The sequence below is a fragment of the Lytechinus variegatus genome, chromosome 2, assembly GCF_018143015.1.
Source record: "Lytechinus variegatus isolate NC3 chromosome 2, Lvar_3.0, whole genome shotgun sequence".
Lineage (NCBI taxonomy): Eukaryota > Metazoa > Echinodermata > Echinoidea > Temnopleuroida > Toxopneustidae > Lytechinus > Lytechinus variegatus.
The window spans coordinates 9227840-9247912 of NC_054741.1; the positions used below are offsets into that span (position 1 = coordinate 9227840).

The following is a 20073-nucleotide window of genomic DNA, read 5'->3' on the forward strand; positions in this document are numbered from 1 at the left end:
GTGTCATCAACATTTTTGTCCCACAAGTTGTCAGGTCTGACATTTTCCCTTGATTTTGATTGGCTGAAAAGCAGTTACTATGGTAACTGTCGGATAAAATGGAACTCTCTCAAGTAGTGCAATATTTAACCATACTCTTGATAATTTAATCACATTTTGTTAATTCATAAGTATATATTAATAAATTTCATGTATTTTTCTATTTTCTGTGAACTTTGTGTCAGTCTCCGGAAGTTTAACAATGTATTCAATGCAAATGCAATAAAGCAAATTGAATTTGGGAAATGAGGGGTTCTAGTAGGGAAAATGAGAAAATGTGAGCTAGCACAGAGAGTGATCTTGAAAAGTTGTGCGCATACTCAAATTGATATCAATTTCTTTCAATATTTTTGCTTTGATATAATTTTTGTTTTTGACATGATAAACTGCTTGTTAAGGATAATCTGAGAATAAAAGATCATTGTTTAGGATCTATTTTTAAAGTATGAGCATGGTGTCAACTTTGTACAACAGTGTCCAGTGACGTACCTAGGATTTTCCAGGGGGGGGGGCATCCGCCCAAAAATTTGGCAAGCAAAAAAAAAAAGGTCTTCAACCACAAATATAGGATTTCATACCAGAAAAAAAAATTGACAGGCAGACTGCCCCACCCCATAGGTACGCTTGTGACAGTCTCCTTCCCTCCTCCTCCCCAGCAAAACTTCAAGCATTTTTTTTTTCAAATGTACTTATTGTTCTTGAGAGATTATATTAGGCATGTAAGGTGTGCAGAGTGCATGTGGATTCAAAGTTTTGTTGTTCATAATGTACAGTAGCTTGCACAGCTTGCATGAAATAGAATCACTTTGTAAACCATATTCTACATATCATGCTGGAAAAGTCATGGGTTATGTCTCATATGTGTGCAGCCACATTACAAAAATTGGGTCTGAGGCTAATATCTGATTGCTCTTCTTGCATTTATATAGATTCAAGAAGACCAGTAAGTTTCTTAGAATGTTTGTAGGGACTGATCCCTAACTTGCCTTGCCGTCCTGGACTAGCTAAAGCATCACACCCATAGACCCTTCAGCTGTATTGATCGGGATGGAGTGTCACAAAGAGTTAAGTGTGACAGTTGCACTAATAAATTCCCAGTTGCATGGGGTATAAGACGCAACACAGCACTGGTCACGCCTTGACAAGAGGACGCACTGCATATCAATCAACAAGATTGCATGTTATAAATGTATAATTATGTGTGAGTGTCGGCATTTAAGCATGACTATAACTTTGTTATACTTAACTCTTCGCGAAACACCCTCAAGGTCAATTTTTCTGTATCGATTATGGAATGACAAATAAGGTCAGTCCACAGTAATGTAAACATTTCCAAGTGTGCTCAAATCTTTGCAGCAAGATCTTACTTTCTGGTAACATTCAAGAATAAATATTATTTAGAAGATCCATGATTATTCACATTATGACAGCACTGTCATTATCTGTAATAATGACAGCACACCAAGTTTAATCATCATTACATATTTAGAGACACAACATTCTAGATAATGTTACAAGTATTTCTGTTACAATAGTTTGTAACAAATAAATAAACAAGGGCTTTATTTATTCATAGTTTTGTAGAATATCACAAATTGAGCTTAGAATCAGTGAAATATTGATCATCTAAAACAAGATGTTTGACATTCTCTTTCCTTTTATAGTTTGTAAGGTACCAGGGAAAAATTATTTTACATCCTTTTTGAAGATAGTACTGGGGATAAATGCCTGGAAGGTCACACAATATTTACTGAAAGCCAGGGAATTTTTCATCAACCAAAATTGATATTCAAATTGATTTTAACAGATAAACATTTATTCAAGAAACAAATTGTGTCTTGATGTCTTCAAATCTTGGACAAAGATTTGAAAGATAATACATGAACTTGGCAAAACTGATGATCCATTTTATTCAGAGGCGTTTCATTGTACAAAATTTGATTCTAAAATCAATGACGTTAGACATAATCAAATTCACCACTCTTCTACAAATTTAGTTATTGCACATCCTTCTTTTTGTTTTCCTGTTGTTGAGGAACCCTCTTCAACAACATTTGTTTAAAAATCTAAATCTAGATATAACTTCTGGGTTTTCTTCCATTTTTATGATCGAACTACTCGGTGACAGTGTGGATAAATTGCACGGGCACTGACATTCGCAGTAGGTTTTGCAATTTGCATGCAAGTGGAGCTTGATGTAGGAGAGCCAATCACGTCTCTTGTACCTTCATACCTGTCATCAAATTCGAGTCAATTCAGAGACCGACGCAGGGCATATTTCGGAGAGGCATTTTAGCGCTTTTTAATTGGTGATTTCCACCTTATGTATTTATTTTCGTTATTTTCAAATGACCAAATTATAATCCCAACATCATTACCTTTCCATTGATATATAATAAGGCCATGTTTGAATAAATATATTTCACCTTTAAAAAAAAGTTTCAACACTGTGTCAAAGTAAAACAGTTCCACTGGATACACAAATTATGGCAAGCCATTTGTTAAACTCTCCTGATACGGTAGGAAAAGCAATAACAACCCACATACATATGTTATCTTCAATGGTGATGGACAATGCTATCAATAACCAGTGGTGATATATCACATGACATGACTGAATCACATGACATGACTGAGTCATGTCATTTTTGCTATGTGTGATCTATCACCAGTCAAGAACACATCTGTGTTATTTATGCAAAGCAAGTCTTGATGACATCTGATTCTGAAGCTTACAGATTTATACCACTGGTTAAAACTGGGCAGAGCTCAGGTTGTACATCATACAGATTTGCATTGTGACGCTTCATAAATGAAAATGCTGCTGCTGAAAATATTATCTATTACAAGTGATGACAACATCCGAATGATGCATTACCGATCACCCGATTCAAGCTATTGCATCGGGTGATAACATGTGAATGGAGCGTTACTGATCGCCTGTTGCAATCTATTGCAAGTGACAATAACATTTGAATAACCTGTTAATGGTCACCACTGGAGAATGACAGAGTTATCTATTACAAGTGAAACCATTCTTAACAGTGTCATCTATTCCCCAATTCTTCACTTGAGTCCCAAAGTGGTGCATTATCTCCTCCTTCCAATGACTGTTCCTGGTCACTAGAGGGCGCTTTGTAGATTGTGACTTTTCTCTGGGGGCTTGTGATCTCCAAGTCTATTCTCTGAACTGTCCAGCTTAGAAAACAAAGGAATAAATAGATATTCCACAATTATGGTTCTTGCATAAAAACACTAAATTGTAGTATGGAAATATATTTCAACATTTTTTCTGTGTAATTTGAGACACATTTATTCATAATTTTGAAGAAATGATCACAACTATTTTATTTGATAGTACAATCATTTCTTTGGAAAGATGATTTGATGATATATAATATACCTGGTATTACCATTCCTTTGTAAAAAAATTGTTCATAACATCCACTAAAAAGAAAAAAGGATTTGACAATAGCCAAAATTATAGTCAACAAGCCAAAAGTGGACAAACACCAAATGATTTCAAAATTTGAACGACATATTATTTTAGTCAACCTGTTCAATGCTTTCTTTTGAGGATTTAAAAACCATGGGATGCTATGTCGGAACAACTGACGCAACATATCCATTTGCAAATACTTGTGTTCATCCTAATGAAAGATAGTAAAGGTAATTTGAGAAATTTATCTCTACAATGACATTGGAAAGATTTTTTGTCAAGGTCATCTGAATATAACACATTTCCTCTGACCTAAGGGGGATTCCAAACAATTGAAATGGTTGCAAAGCGTATAGAATTTAATATAAATGATTTAGCACCAAGATATTTACAAGACTCATGAGCTCATAGCCCGAGATCATCAAAGTAGCATCACGAAATACCCCCTTAACATGGGTAACCTAAAATGAATGGGCTTCTTCCATGGAATAATTTACCACTAAAGCTGGGAAATACATTGTCATTACAGACCTCCAAATCTAAATTAAATTCCTAACTTTTCTTGGCACTGACCCTTATCCAAACTCTCTAATGCTTCTCTAGATAGGCAATGATATATCAATGATTATTATTACTATTCACATGCCAGGTCACAATTGCAAAATGATTTACAAGGTAAATACTTACTCATCCATCATGGTTTGTCTTGAAGACCATGTGTACATTACTCCAGGTCTTATTGAGCCCCTCAGTGGTATAGCAAGCTAAAATCAACATACAAAAAATAATGTAATAGCTTTAGCTTTAACTTTAAAATAATCGTGTATAATTACAACTTGGGATTAATCATCAGGTGTGACACTTCACAATCGTATATCATTAAATCTAGTTGGTTATAAATAAATGTCCCCAATCTGTGGCATAAGAATCCATCAGGTGGTGGTGATTCACAAAGAGTTAATACTTTGTGCACAAACACACATGATATGTAACAATTACCCCCAATCTCATTGATTAATGCTGGGGGAAAAAATTACAGGAAGGAACAGGGCAATCAAAAGGCCCTGGAAATTCCCATAAGGTCCTATGCTAGACTCCACACAAACTTTTTTTTCTTGGTGGCCCGATCAGTCCACCTAAATCACCAATTACACATTTTTGGTAGGCCGAAAAACAACTTCGGTTGCCCTAAAACAATAGAAAACATAACAATTTATCAAAACTTTGGTACCCTAACCAGGCCAGAATTTTGGTGGCTCAACTATCTAATGTCAAGCCCTGTCCTATTTAAAATGTAATGCAAATAAATCACATGTTTTTTGCTGCTGAGCTCATAAAGGTACTTAAGAAATTTGTAATTAATTTTTATCTTGATTATACACAAAAGTTCATGCCCTCTGATTTGACAAGTGTTGCAATATGATACTACCTGGAAAGGAATTCAACTTACCGTAAGTGGGAATTTAATCACACTTAAATCTTTGTGAAACAACCCCACCCCACTCCCAGCGATTTGAAGTAAAAAAAAATTGACCATGATACATGTATTGAGCAAGGAGCACAGATTGAAGTCTACACAATAGGCTTGGTTTATCTTTAACAAAATTGATAACAAATTTAGTGATAAGAAAATTTTAGTCACAAGATTTTTATAAATTGTGTGTTCCAGTGACTCAAAAAGAACATGGAATTAACAAAAAACATCTTCCATGGACTGAGACAGGAGTCTCGACCCAAAACTAAGACCAAACCTGCCAAGTTTTTTATCTTGAGACAGGCCTCATCTCCAGACATATGCGGCATAATATTTCAGGAAATAAATATTTTCATGTTCTACACATTCATGATTTGTTTTAGTCAATCAATTTTCATCAAAAGCTACAGGCTGAATCATATATTTGGTGATGAGCTCACAAAAACCCAAAATAATATCACTAAATTTCATTTCATGTGGTTAGTTCATCTAATGTGAGTAAATCCATTTTTAGCGCATTTTAATTCAATCATGAAAATTAGAAACACAGTACCCCCCTTTTATACCTCTGCTCAACAGTAAAAATAAAAACAATACATTATCCCCTTTCCTGTCTATTTCACTTACATTAGCCTGTAAAGCAGATACAGCATTAAACTGATTCCCAAGATTAACAAACTTTGTCTTTATAGGCAAGCCAAGGACATCAGTAGCACCTTTATGGTTACAGAGAATCTCTACCGACTTGGAGTAGTATGATCCTTTAGCTACATTATCTGCAAATAAAATGGATATAAACATAAATTCCATCGTTAAAATTACTTGAAGGTATAACGCTACGGGCAAAATGAGCAAGACATAATGGAGCATTGTGGCATTGTGGATTAGTCCCTTTGAAACAGAGGGTCGTGGGTTCATATCCCAGCCATGGTGCAATTTCCTTTGGCAAAAAAAATTTATCAACATTGTGCTGCACTTGAGCAACTAAAATATCTTTTTTTGTCAATGATAAACTTTAAGCAGGTAGTGATTTGAAAACCTGATTAAAAAAAAATTATTACGGGTGAATTAAAGGTGATAATATTGTGTGTCATATGGGGCTCAGAAATGTCTTGTATGACACACAACATTTTAATCCCAAATTCACCCATGGAAAATACATTTTGTTGGTCATCATTTCTTTACATGACTACCCAGTAGACCTACATTACCACAAAACAAATTGAAGTTCTTCATTTGTTTGGACAGCAGCTGGAAAAGTTTTGTGAAAATGGCTGATTTAATTTTTCTAGCATGAAATTGCTGTAATTTAAAATACAAAAGAAAAAGTGGAGTGATCAGCGAAGGCCTCTTCAACTTGTTCATCACATTTTCATAATAAGACTTTTTCAGCAATCTAATGCAAGATTATTAAAATTCTATCATTTTTTTATTCAGTTTTGATGAAATCTTCAGTGTTTTGTAACATTTTCTTTCTAGATTTTACTCTCTCTATCTCTATATATGTATAGACTATTCCAATATATTTTTCAGCCAGGGGTAACCCGTTGATCCCCATCTTCTCATAAACATAATGTCAATAAATATGTACCTTGTATACCCTTGTAGAAATATCCTGCTCCTCCAAGAGAAATAATTCCTCCAATTGCAGCTATCTGCTTCAGGGTTGAAGTACTCACCGGCATCACGTGAACAAGGCTGATCTGAGATGCCGAACTTCCAATCTGCAAATGTCACATTATTTTGATAATTAGTAAAATATCTGGAATCAATGATTTTTCTTTTTGGACTTACCACTCTATGGTTCTAGCACTCTCTTTCCCAAATATATAGTGACATACACAGTGACCAATGGAAAGGAAAAAAATCCACTGCCAAATGCAGTACTCAGATTAGTATTACTTACCTCGCACACCCATGGGTGAATTACATGTTGCCATGCACAGGAAAATCGCAGGCACAGCGCATGCAACACTTGCATGGTATTGCGCGAATTTAAGAATAGATTTTAACTACAATAACACTATTCTACAGAACTTTTTTTTTTTTGCAGGAGTTTCTGCATTTTATTCAGAAATCAATGATAAATTAACATGTTCACATAATTGAATGAATACAAATTAAATGTGACAATTTAAAAGATACAATGTAAATAATACAAACAAGACTGATAATTAAATCATACCTAAGCATGTGATATAGTTCGGTAAAATACAGGGGCCAGCTATTATAAGCACAGAGGTGCTTGAAGCAATAGCAGCCAGGAGAGGGGGCTACATGAAAACCATCATAAATTATATTTGATAAATTGATCGTCACGAAATATAAGATTTAAATATATATATATATATATTGGTAGAAAAAAATTGGTAAAAAGAAGTGCAAGTGTGTGCATGTGGGTGAGTGCAGGTGAATTAAATTAGGTATACTTAGAAATAAGAAATTTTTTCAAAGAAGCTTTAAACGAATAGAGAGATGTACATAGTTTTATATAATGTGGCAATGCATTCCAAATGTCTGGGCCACGGTGGCGTATCGTCTTATGAGCGAGTAATATTCTTGGGTTGGTTAAGTGAAGATCTGTTGAATGCCGTGTTGGATAATTGTGAATGTCTTTGTTGTAAAAAAAAAATTGCGAAATGGAATCGGGATAGTATTGGATGAAAATTTAAACATAAATATGGCCGTTTGATAAATGTTAATATTTTCAATTTTCAATGTTTTTAAGTTGTGAAATATTGGATCAGTATGTGCAATGAAATGTGAATGAGTACATATGCGGAGTGCTTTCTTTTGGAGACGGAAAATCGTTTCTATTTTTACCTTACTACCATACCCCCATACTCAGTTGCAGTAAGATAAGTGGGATAAAACGAATGAATTATAAAGCATAAATAATGATTTTTTGGAGAGATAATATTTTAATCTAAACAAAATTCCTATTCCTCTGGATGCCATCACGCAAATATTGTGAACGTGACTGTTCCAGGTTAAATTTGAGTCAATCCATACACCTAAAAATTGGTTTCTTGTTTTCCAATGATAGGGATGTCATCTATGTATATATTGAGGAACATATGTTTAGTTTGAATGTGTTTAAAATACATAAAATTTGTTTTGCTTATATTTAGGGAGAGTTTATTAGCTTTAAACCATTTTGATAATTTCTTTAATTCTAAATTAAGTGTCGGGAAGAGTATACTTAAGTCTTTGTGGGAATAGAAGACCTTTGTATCGTCTGCAAATAAAACATGTATGTTAATTCTCGAGATGCATTTACAATATCATTCATATAAATCAAAAATAGCAAGGGACCTAAAATTGATCCTTGTGGTACTCCACATTTCATAGTACAAATATTGGATGTTTTTTATTTGAAAGAAACATAATGGCGTCGATTACTTTTAGTAATCTTTGAACCAAGTGAAAACAACCCCCCTGATTCCATATCTCCCCTGATTCCATATTTACAAAGTAAAATGCGGTGATCCATAGTATCGAATGCTTTTGATAAGTCCATAAAAACCCCAACATTGTGTTCTTTTTTAGAGAGAGAATCAGATATTTTGTCGAATAATTGTAAAATTGCATAATTGGTTGAGTGATTCTCTCTGAAACCATATTGATTTGGAAATAATATATTGTTATTGTTCAAAAAGGAATACAATCGCTTGTAAACTACTTTTTCAAGAATTTTAGAGATACTCGGTAATAAAGATATTGGTCGGTAGTTGGAAGTGAGACATGGGTCATCTTTCTTATATATTGGTATTATTTTTGCAATCTTAAGTGGATCGGGAACAATGCCATGAAACAGAGAGAGGTTAAAAATATGCATGAGCGGTGAAGCTATAAAGTGAATTATTTGTTTTAATAAACAGACACTTATTCCATCATGCCCTGAAGATTTAGTTGGTTTCAAAGACCTAACAATTTCTAAGATCTCATGAGTATTAGTCGGATTAAAAAATAAAGAATGTTCTGGAAAGTCATTTAAGTATTCAGAAAAGTCATTATCATTAGATACTATTTTTGAAGCTAAATTTGGACCGATATTATTGAAGAAGTTATTAAAGGCATTAGCAACATCACTTGGGTTTCGTAAGTGTTGACCATTTTCTACGAAATTGATGTTAATTTTATCATAGTTTTCTTTTTTCTTACCTAATATCTCATTTACAGAATTCCATAATGAATTTTCATTATCTTTGTTATTTTCAATTTCATCAGAAAAGTAAGATTTGCGAGCTAGGCGAATAACTAAAGTTACTCTGTTGCAGATTTTTTTGTATTTATTTATGTTTTGAATTGTAGGCGATTTAATGGATATTTTATAAAGTCTATTCCGAGTGAATATGGATTTAATTATACCTTGTGTGACCCACGGTTGTTTGTTCTTCTTTTTACTCGATTTAACTCTTAGTAATGGCACGTTTTTATCATAATGATAAAGAAGTTTATTTAAGAATATTACATAAGAGTCATTTGCATTTTGTTCTAGGTAAATATCATGCCAATCTTCTTCAGCCAAATCTACCTTAAGGGATTCTATATTACGTTGGGTTTCATTCCGTCTGGTTATGTTTTCTTTGTCCCTAGGTTGGTGAGGGCGTTTGTCATTTGGATACATTGCAAAAATAGGCAGATGGTCTGAAATATCATAGTATATTATTTCATTATCACTTTTATCAAGTGCATTAGAAAAAATATTATCAAGTATTGTATTTGATATGTTAGAAATTCTAGTTGGTTTATTAACGAGATGTTGTAATCCAAATGATGATAATAAATTATTAAAATGTTGACCTATTGTAGTATAGGGAAATGACAAATCAATGTTAAAGTCGCCCATGATATAGAGTTTTTTGTTTTCTCGAGAAACTGATTCAAGACTAGATTCCAATTCAATTACAAATATGTCAGCATTATTGGTTGGGGGTCTATAGATTACACCGTTTATTTTATTCTTATTTTTAGCGTTAGAAATTTCAATGAATAAGGATTCCATATTTTGAAGTTCAATATCATGTCTTACTTTGTAATTAAGATCTTTATGTACATAGAGAGCAACACCTCCTCCCTTACCAACTTTTCGATCTATATGGAGGAAGTTGTAATTATCAATGTTGTAAATTGGAGGAGACATTGGATGCAACCATGTCTCCGTGAGACCAATAATAGAAAATGGAAATGTGTTTAATGTGGATAAAAATTCGCAGAAAGTATCAAAAAATTTTTGTAAGCTTCTTATATTTAAATGCATTAAACTAAAGTAGTCGGGAATATTACTTTGAGCTAATTTATGAAAAGCCTTATTAAATTCACTGGCTGTATAATATTTGCACTGGGGTGAAAAGGTTTCCCCGTTTAATAAATCTGCTCTATTGAAAGAGAATAGATAAGATTCTGTTTGCAATCGTTGAAGAAGTAACCGAGGTGCGTGGTGCATGTGAGTGCAAGTAAGGGTGTATGCCAGAAGCATTGAAGAAAGTGTTATACATGTTCACTTATGTGTGACGATCTGACAGACTCGGGCTGGTGCTTACATCATTGTCATTAAAACAAGTTATATGCTGGATCTTTGAAAATATTGATATATCTTTATATAATTGTCCAATATTTGGTAAAAATAAGTTTTAAAGATAATATGAAATTGAAATGACTTTTTAAAACGTTTAATACAATCAACAGCTGGTAATAAAGATTTTTTCTTTCCAGACGGTATGGCGATTTCATTACATCATAGTGCCTTAAATGATTAATGTGCTTTACATTATTCTATTCTTCAATTACAGCAGGTCTATATCTTCTGCATAGGCATATCTATATGTATATACAGTGAATGGGGGGATAGTCCATCTATAGAGTCATTAGCTCCAACAAATACAATAATCAAGAGCAAAATGTGATTGTTAAAGGAGAATGAAACCATTGGAACAAGATAGCTTGTGTGAAAACAGAAAAATCAAAGAAACAGATCAACAAAACTTTTAGAAAAATCGGACAAATAATGAGAAAGTTATGAGCATTTGAATATTGCGATCACTAATGCTATGGAGATAGCAAATTGGCAATGCGACAAAGATGTGTGAAGTCACTGATGAACAACTCTCCCCATTACTTAAGTATATATTTCACTTGAATTGCCTCTTTTATCACATCTATCCATAGATCATGTGTTCTTTCTACATGAGGGCATGTAATACATATTTTTTTAAGAATACATCATGGATAAAGAGTTTGCATCATCATAAGAAAAAGCAAAAAGAGACATTTTAAGGGTATTTTATAGTCCACCAAAGGGAAAGTTGTTCATCAGTGACATCACACATCCTTGTCGCATTGCCAATGGGAGGATCTCCATAGCATTAGTGATTGCAATATTCAAATGCTCATAACTTTCTCATTATTTGTCCGATTTTTCTCAAACTTTTTTATTCTTATTCTTTGATTTTTCTGCTTCTACACAAGCCTATTTGTTCCAAAGGTTTCATTCCCCTTTAATGAATAAAGAGGCGTCTTCAATTTGAATAGAAAGTTTCTTGCCTCTCAGAGATAGAAAGAAAAAAACAGGAAATTGCCATCGAACTGTGAATGGGATTGGAATGCACATAGAAAAGCATTTACTTCTGTGTCAGCAAGCCATGAATGATTGAGAATGTATATTAGGGCAATACAGGCATTGCTGTGATTAAAAAAAGTACGAGATCAAATACATACATAACAACATCTCAATTGTTATACAAATAGTGATTTTTTTTTTAAGTCGTTGAAAGAGCAAAAAGATCCTCATTTACATGGGATTCCGACACACCTATAACTGTAAAACCGATTCAATTCTATTCAATTCTAATTGATCAATGAATGCAATATAACTACAAAAACGTATTTATGTCAGACCACAATTGAAACACTCTAAATGTTTGCTCTGGAATGATGATAGATACAAAAGATTGCATTTATAGTGCATGGTAAACACAGCAGACAATATGTAATGTGTCGGAAACGTGATTACCAAAACAATATGAATCAAATTTCAGCTAATATTCCTAAAATACTACATTTAATTTAAGCAAACATTATTCCTGTTAAGAAGCAATGTTAAGTGACTACCAATACTCAAAAATTCATTGTGAAATTATGTTCATAGTGTGAGGTTACTGGTAGTAAAGCATACTAACCTCCCAATACATGAGGGTGAAAGTCGCACTTGTGTGAGTGATCATACTAGATTTAATTCACTAACTTAGCGTCGCAGCCACACAGGTGTTATTTTTAAGAAAAAAAATTAAAAGAGAAACAAGTGGAACGCCTCTGCTGTCTCACCTGCTTCACGCGAGTACTGACTTTGAAAACAGCTTTTGAATACTTATTAAAAAAAAAAATACTTATATGATAATAAAATACTATATCCATTGACCCAACATGACCTTTGACTATGATCATGCAACCTAAGACGTGTGCAAAACAATAATTCATATTTGATTACCCTTATATCTAAGCTTCATGAACTACTATATAGATCCATAAACCTTTTAAGTTCTGATTCCAATGCAACAAATACCCTCAACACCGACAAAGTTCATTGACCTTACATGACCTTTGATCTTGGTCCTGTGACCTGAAACATGCACAGCATATTCAGGCATACATGGTTACTCTTATATCTAAGTTTCATGAACTAGATCCATAAAAATGTAAAAGTTATGATGCTAATTCCACAAATACCCCAATGTTATCAAAGTGACCTTTGACCTTTGTCATGTGACCTGAAACTCGCACAGGATGTTCAGGTATACTTAATTACTCTTATATCTAAGTTTCATGAACTAGATCCATAAAAATGTAAAAGTTATGATGCTAATTCCACAAATACCCCAAACCTGGTCAAAGTTTGTTGACTCTAAGACTAAGTGACCTTTGACCTTGGTTATGTGACCTGAAATTCAGGCAGGATCTTCAGTGATACGATATGTCCATGTTTCATGAACTAGGTCCAAATACTTTCTAAGTTATGATGATGACATTTAAAAAAACTTAACCTTGGTTAAGATTTCGATATTGATTCCCCCAACATGGTCTCAGTTCATTGACCCTAAATGACCTTTGTCATGTGTTCTGAAACTAAGGTACATTTGTAGGATATTCAGTAATATGTGATTACCCTTATATCTAAGTTTCATGAACTAGGTCCATATAGTTTCTTAGTTATGAGGACATTCCAAAACCTAACCTTGATTAAGATTTCAATGTTGACGATGCCGCCGCCTTTGGAAAAGTGGCGCCTATATTCAGGCTATAGTCTCGCTCTGCTATGCAGGCGAGACAAAAATACACATTAGTGAGGTCTGAGCTGAGGAGTCTAGCACATATGCTCAATTCTTTTACAAACAATTCAAGAGAGTGGTATTTTTTACACCATACCATTTCTTTATCATTTAAGTTACATGTATATTATCACATACTATATACTACTATATTATCACATACTAATTTCATGCATAACTAACTAGGCCTGAGCACTGATTCAATGAACAAGGTTATGATATAACCTTTTCTCACTTACATCTCTATCTATGTGTGGCAAAATAAGGTTAACAATGTTTGGATTATTTTCTCTTTTTCTATATTGGACAAATGCTTGATTTTTGTACACTATCAGTTTCCATTACAGCTTTTCATAAGATAGACAGGAATAACCATCGTTTCTGGGGATTTATTCAACAATTTCTGACATTTTACTATCATCCCCATTCACTGACGGTAGAGTGTTAGTGTGAGCTCGCATGTGTTATCACGTCCTCCCTTTTGTCGATTGACTGTCCAGATTTCGAATTTACACTCTAAGGATTTATCAACTACAAGATATCAATTTATAATTTCTAATCAATGAAAAAATGTCAAAGATATATATTAAAAGGTATGAAAATGGTACTTTACTGATGTTTTCTTGCAACTTGGACACCCGAATCACTCCCAAAATACCAGCCAAAATTACAAACGAACGGAGAGTGCATCGACGATTTACGAATGTGATATCGATATTGCTTTTGATATTAATTATAATGCGATCTGCTCAACATGAAAGCTAAACCACTACGATCACAGGTAGAAGACAACATTCGATATATCGAGACATAACGATAATGACGTCATTCAAGATGGCAACTTGCTAGAAAAACCTTCAGCTTAGGTGAAAATGTCTTAGATGAAAGGTTTCTGGATCATCCGGAGGAATTTTATCAATAACTCCGGTCCAAGGTACGCAATTACAACTACGCAATTTCCCTGATAATGGAAACCATGAAACTGTAAATTTCGCTTAAAAAAAAAGTTTTAAATCGCAACCTATAAAACGATAGTTCACTTATACGTTGGCTGTACGTACGGGCCTCCAACCTCTTCAGTCTATGTATTGGTGAGTGGAGCCAACGTAATTCAGCGGAACAACCAAAATATAGAGACTGAAGCTTTGGGTCTACTAGATAGATTTCATTTCATGATTTCATTAGATAACTTGGCTCTTGAGTAAATTTGATTGTTAAAATTTTTTTTTCTTAATTAAAAATAGAAATTGAAAAACTACAATTGTCTTGCCATAATACTTTCCACCAATAGAGGGTGTACACAAAAATATGCCCAAAATTCAAGTTTTCGAGAGCTCTGGTGAATACAAAAATTACCCCCAACTCAAGTTACTAACTAGACCAAAAGCTTCAGTCTCTGTATTTTGGTTGTTCCGCTGAACTAGGTTGGCTCCACTCACCATACATAGACTGAAGAGTTAGGCTACAGACAACGTATAGTGAACTAGCGTTATAGATCGCGATTTAAAACTGTTTTTTTGAGCGAAATTTTTAGTTTCATTATCAGGAAAATATAAATAACTTAAGTAATTGCATACCTTGGACCGGAGTTATTGAAAACAAATCCACTGGATGATTGAGAAATCTGTCATCTAAGACATTTTCTCCTGACCTGACGGTTTTTCTTGCAAGTTGCCATCTTGAATGACGTCATTATCGTTAATGTCTCGATATATCGCGATTATAACTAGTATCGTCTGTCTTCGTGTAGTGTATCGTATCGTATTATTGCCTTGTAGGTGTGCTGGTGGAATGCAATATCGATATCACATTCGTAAATTGTTGACACCCTCTCCGTTCGTTTGTAAATATTTAATAGTTTGGCTGCCATAATTTGGATCGATTTCTGTGTACTTTTCCCAACTAAACATCGGTAAAGTATAATTTTCATGCATTTTCATCTATATCGTTTAAACTACTATTATGTTAAATAGTTCTATATTTTCAATTTGTAGTTTATATATCCTTAGATTGTAACCTCGATGTGTTATATAGCCCCAAACTTTGGACTCTGGTCTGACAAAAGTGCTGGTGTTATAACAAATGGGAGCCCACACGGACACTTTACCGTCGGTGAATGGGGATTACAGTAAAATGTCAGAAATTGTTGAATAAATCCCCAGAAACGTCGGTTATGCCTGTCTAGTTACTAACTAGACCAAAAGCTTCGGTCTCTGTTTTGTTGGTTGTTCAGCTGAACTCCGTTGGCTTCACTCACCAAATACAGAGACTGAAGTTCTAGCGCGATCTGTACAGGGGACTCAATGGCCATATGTTTATGTACTTAAGATTGGATAAAACGGGGAAGTGAATTTGCGCAACAGCCGAGGTAAGTCACTATTTTTGTTCCTTTTAACTTCATTTTTCTCCGTTTTTGGGCAATTAATGCCAAGAGGGAATATACATTTGCATTTTGGTGCCGTTAATTTTCAAAATTTTTATTCATTAAAGTAAAAAATTGAAGAGCCCCGATGGGGGGATTTTGCATTGCAGGTCCCCTAATGGTGGCTGCACGATAGCGAGCCGTCTGTGTACGAGGAGAATTTAAAAAAAAAATGTTTAAAAACTCCTCGAAACAGACGGCTGCCAGCTGTCTAGTTACTAACATGATAAATTGCAACTGTTATTATTAGTCTGTACACTTGTTCACTGCTACCATCTGGCCAGTGGAGAATCTACAGGTAGGACTATGGTATGCCAATGCTGTACAGAGCACACACTTTAAAAAATCATTAAAATATCACTTTTGTGACCAAAATTACTAATTTCCATACAGTTTTAATTTATTTATCATTAGTAATGTGGGAATAATTTTTGTATTCACCAGAGCGCTCAAAAACTTGAATTTTGGGCATATTTTTGTGTACGCCCTCTATTGGTGGAAAGTAATATGGCAAGAAAATTTTCATTTTTTGATCTCTATTTTTAATTAAGAAAAAATGATATAAAGAATCAAATTTAAATATGAACCAAGCGGTATGAATTAACAGGTCTAATGGAAACTGTCAGTGTAAAAAAATCAAGCATTTGCCCCAAAGAAAAAGAGAAAAATAAGCCAAACATTGCCACCCTTATTTTGTCACACATGGAGATATAACTGAGAACAAGGTTATATTATAACCTTGTTCATTGAATGAGTGGTTATAACATAACCTTGTTCTCAGACATTTATATCTCCATGTGTGACAAAATAAGGGTGACAATGTTTGGCTTATTTTCTCTTTTTCTTTGGGGCAAATGCTTGATTTTTTACACTTACAGTTTCCATTAGACCTGTTAATTCATACTGCTTGGCTCTTATTTAAATTTGATTCTTTATATCATTTTTTCTTAATTAAAAATAGAGATCAAAAAATGAAAATTTTCTTGCCATATTACTTTCCACCAATAGAGGGCGTACACAAAAATATGCCCAAAATTCAAGTTTTTGAGCGCTCTGGTGAATACAAAAATTATTCCCACATTACTAATGATAAATAAATTAAAACTGTATGGAAATTAGTAATTTTGGTCACAAAAGTGATATTTTAATGATTTTTTAAAGTGTGTGCTCTAGTATACAGCATTGGCATACCATAGTCCTACCTGTAGATTCTCCAGCACAGGCCAGATGGTAGCAGTGAACAAGTGATTATATTATATTATAACCTTGTTCATTGAATGAGTGTGTACACTCACTACTGTACAGAAGTCAGTAGTATTTTTGTTTTCAATTTTTTAGTGTGTAAAGCATTGGCATACCATAGTCCTACCTGTAGATTCCCCACAGGCAGGATGGTAATGAACCCTTGAAAGATTTTTATCTTTCAAATTCAATTTCACACAGTGATACACACACATTTTTATCACTTAGTGGGGCAATGGTCTAGGCATACTACTACACAAAAATTAACGATTTTAAAATTGTTAAACTTAAAGCAACTAACTTATAATGCAGATATCACAAAATTTGTACTAATAAATACTTGGATGTTGAATAAATAACAGTATCATCATATGAAACTAGGAAAACGGATATATTTACATTCAATTCGAGAACTTTCCGGTGTCTTCCAATTCCAGATTCTTTGTATGTAGCGGACTTCAGGTTTCTCAATATTGAACGTAGCTGGCGTGGATCTGGAGCGTCCAAGGCCCTATAGGGCACACATGAGTATTACAGACCCCCATTCACTCACGTGTTATATCATAGCTCATCAAAAAATCATTAAAAATCAATCCCTCGATAGATTTTGCTTTAATTCACTGACATTAGTCACAATTAACAGTACATTAAGACTTGATATGTTAATCAGGTACTTGACCAGCTCAATCAAAAGTTAAATGGCCTGAAATAAGACTAACCATAATTTCGGCCAGTTCATCGCCAGAAAAACCAGAACTGCATTGTGGGTAATAATGATTAAAATGAAATACAAAAATGCAGTCTAGCCTTCCCAAACACCTTGATTATGAAAGAGTATGAACATAGCATTATGTCTATCGTTTTTCTTTTGATATAAAAACATTTGATCTATTTTTAATGAATTATTTTAATCAATGAAGTCATGTGATCTTTACTTACGCCTGTCCGGCATGCTTTGCGCGCGGTGGAATTACTCTCATGTGCCCTATACTGTGGGTCAAATGACGAAAAGTTGAAAATTTTGGTCTCAAAAGAAAGAGTGAGTTCTCCTGAAGAGATTGATACCTTGCATTCAATACCTAATCTGACTAAACGTGTAAAAGAAAAGAAAACGTCTCATTAGACACCCCTCAATTTAATGTAAAAATGCAGTGTTCCATTCCTATATTTTGTGCGCTTCCTATGGTATTGCAGCTACAAGTTCTACTTGCTTGATGTCCTTCAATGGGCTAAATATGTATTGTGTGGATTTACAACTTCTTGTTTACATGTTTAATTTCGTTCGAGGTGATTTATTACCTATGTATTCGCATAAGAATAAACAAAGTAAATAAAAGAAAATTGATAACAAACAAAGATTGTAAGCATTTCTTTTGCTCATTTCGCCTCTCTTCCCTATTATAACAGTTAATTTGGCGGAAGAAGGGGGGGGGGGTGTTATAGGCATCAACCCCGCCCTGCTTACAAGCCAGGAGGATGGGGGTATGTACCCCGACTCAGCATCCCCCCCCCCTCCTGTAGCTTTCAACGAAGTGAATAGTATTCAAGTGCGCAATCTATGATGTGTTACATCTGACTGTGACAAGTTTATGTATTTCAATGTTTTGTTCATCTTTCTTTCTGTGCGTGCTCTAAATATTGAAAATAGGAATCCTGATGATAATTAGAAGTTATTCATCATTTTGAAGTTCCTACTAGTACTTGTTTCATTTCACACTCTCACACCAGATCTCCTATTGGCAGTAGAAACTCGCATTTCTGCATGATAAATGATAAGCATTGAATATACATTTGAAAGCGTCATTTCAGCAGCGTAGTCGATAAATGCATGCACTAAATGCCGAGTTACATACTTATCAAATGTTAAACATAACCTATCACTTTGCATGAAACTGTTTGAAGCATTCTCACCACCGATTTCTAGCAGACGACGCCCAGCCATAGCAACGACAGTGTAGAAGTGTAGTCGCGATATAGGGCACACATGAGTATTACAGACCCCCATTCACTCACGTGTTATATCATAGCTCATCAAAAAAATCATTAAAAATCAATCCCTCGATAGATTTTGCTTTAATTCACTGACATTAGTCACAATTAACAGTACATTAAGACTTGATATGTTAATCAGGTACTTGACCAGCTCAATCAAAAGTTAAATGGCCTGAAATAAGACTAACCATAATTTCGGCCAGTTCATCGCCAGAAAAACCAGAACTGCATTGTGGGTAATAATGATTAAAATGAAATACAAAAATGCAGTCTAGCCTTCCCAAACACCTTGATTATGAAAGAGTATGAACATAGCATTATGTCTATCGTTTTTCTTTTGATATAAAAACATTTGATCTATTTTTAATGAATTATTTTAATCAATAAAGTCATGTGATCTTTACTTACGCCTGTCCGGCATGCTTTGCGCGCGGTTGAATTACTCTCATGTGCCCTATACTGTGGGTCAAATGACGAAAAGTTGAAAATTTTGGTCTCAAAAGAAAGAGTGAGTTCTCCTGAAGAGATTGATACCTTGCATTCAATACCTAATCTGACTAAACGTGTAAAAGAAAAGAAAACGTCTCATTAGACACCCCTCAATTTAATGTAAAAATGCAGTGTTCCATTCCTATATTTTGTGCGCTTCCTATGGTATTGCAGCTACAAGTTCTACTTGCTTGATGTCCTTCAATGGGCTAAATATGTATTGTGTGGATTTACAACTTCTTGTTTACATGTTTAATTTCGTTCGAGGTGATTTATTACCTATGTATTCGCATAAGAATAAACAAAGTAAATAAAAGAAAATTGATAACAAACAAAGATTGTAAGCATTTCTTTTGCTCATTTCGCCTCTCTTCCCTATTATAACAGTTAATTTGGCGGAAGAAGGGGGGGGGGGGAGGTGTTATAGGCATCAACCCCGCCCTGCTTACAAGCCAGGAGGATGGGGGTATGTACCCCGACTCAGCATCCCCCCCCCTCCTGTAGCTTTCAACGAAGTGAATAGTATTCAAGTGCGCAATCTATGATGTGTTACATCTGACTGTGACAAGTTTATGTATTTCAATGTTTTGTTCATCTTTCTTTCTGTGCGTGCTCTAAATATTGAAAATAGGAATCCTGATGATAATTA

At 34.2% G+C, this 20073-nt stretch overlaps 1 protein-coding gene across 1 annotated transcript; it reads right to left on the reverse strand.

The window, feature by feature from the left end:
* Positions 1 to 683: 683 nt before the first annotated feature.
* Positions 684 to 17443, reverse strand: LOC121407253. Its single transcript, XM_041598229.1, has 5 exons — positions 17343 to 17443; positions 6544 to 6676; positions 5580 to 5728; positions 4166 to 4242; positions 684 to 3237 (listed from the first exon to the last, which is right to left on the reverse strand). The coding sequence occupies exons 2-5, from the start codon at positions 6635 to 6637 to the stop codon at positions 3087 to 3089; spliced, it is 471 nt and encodes a 156-aa protein (XP_041454163.1). The 5' UTR covers positions 6638 to 6676; positions 17343 to 17443; the 3' UTR covers positions 684 to 3086.
* Positions 17444 to 20073: the final 2630 nt, after the last annotated feature.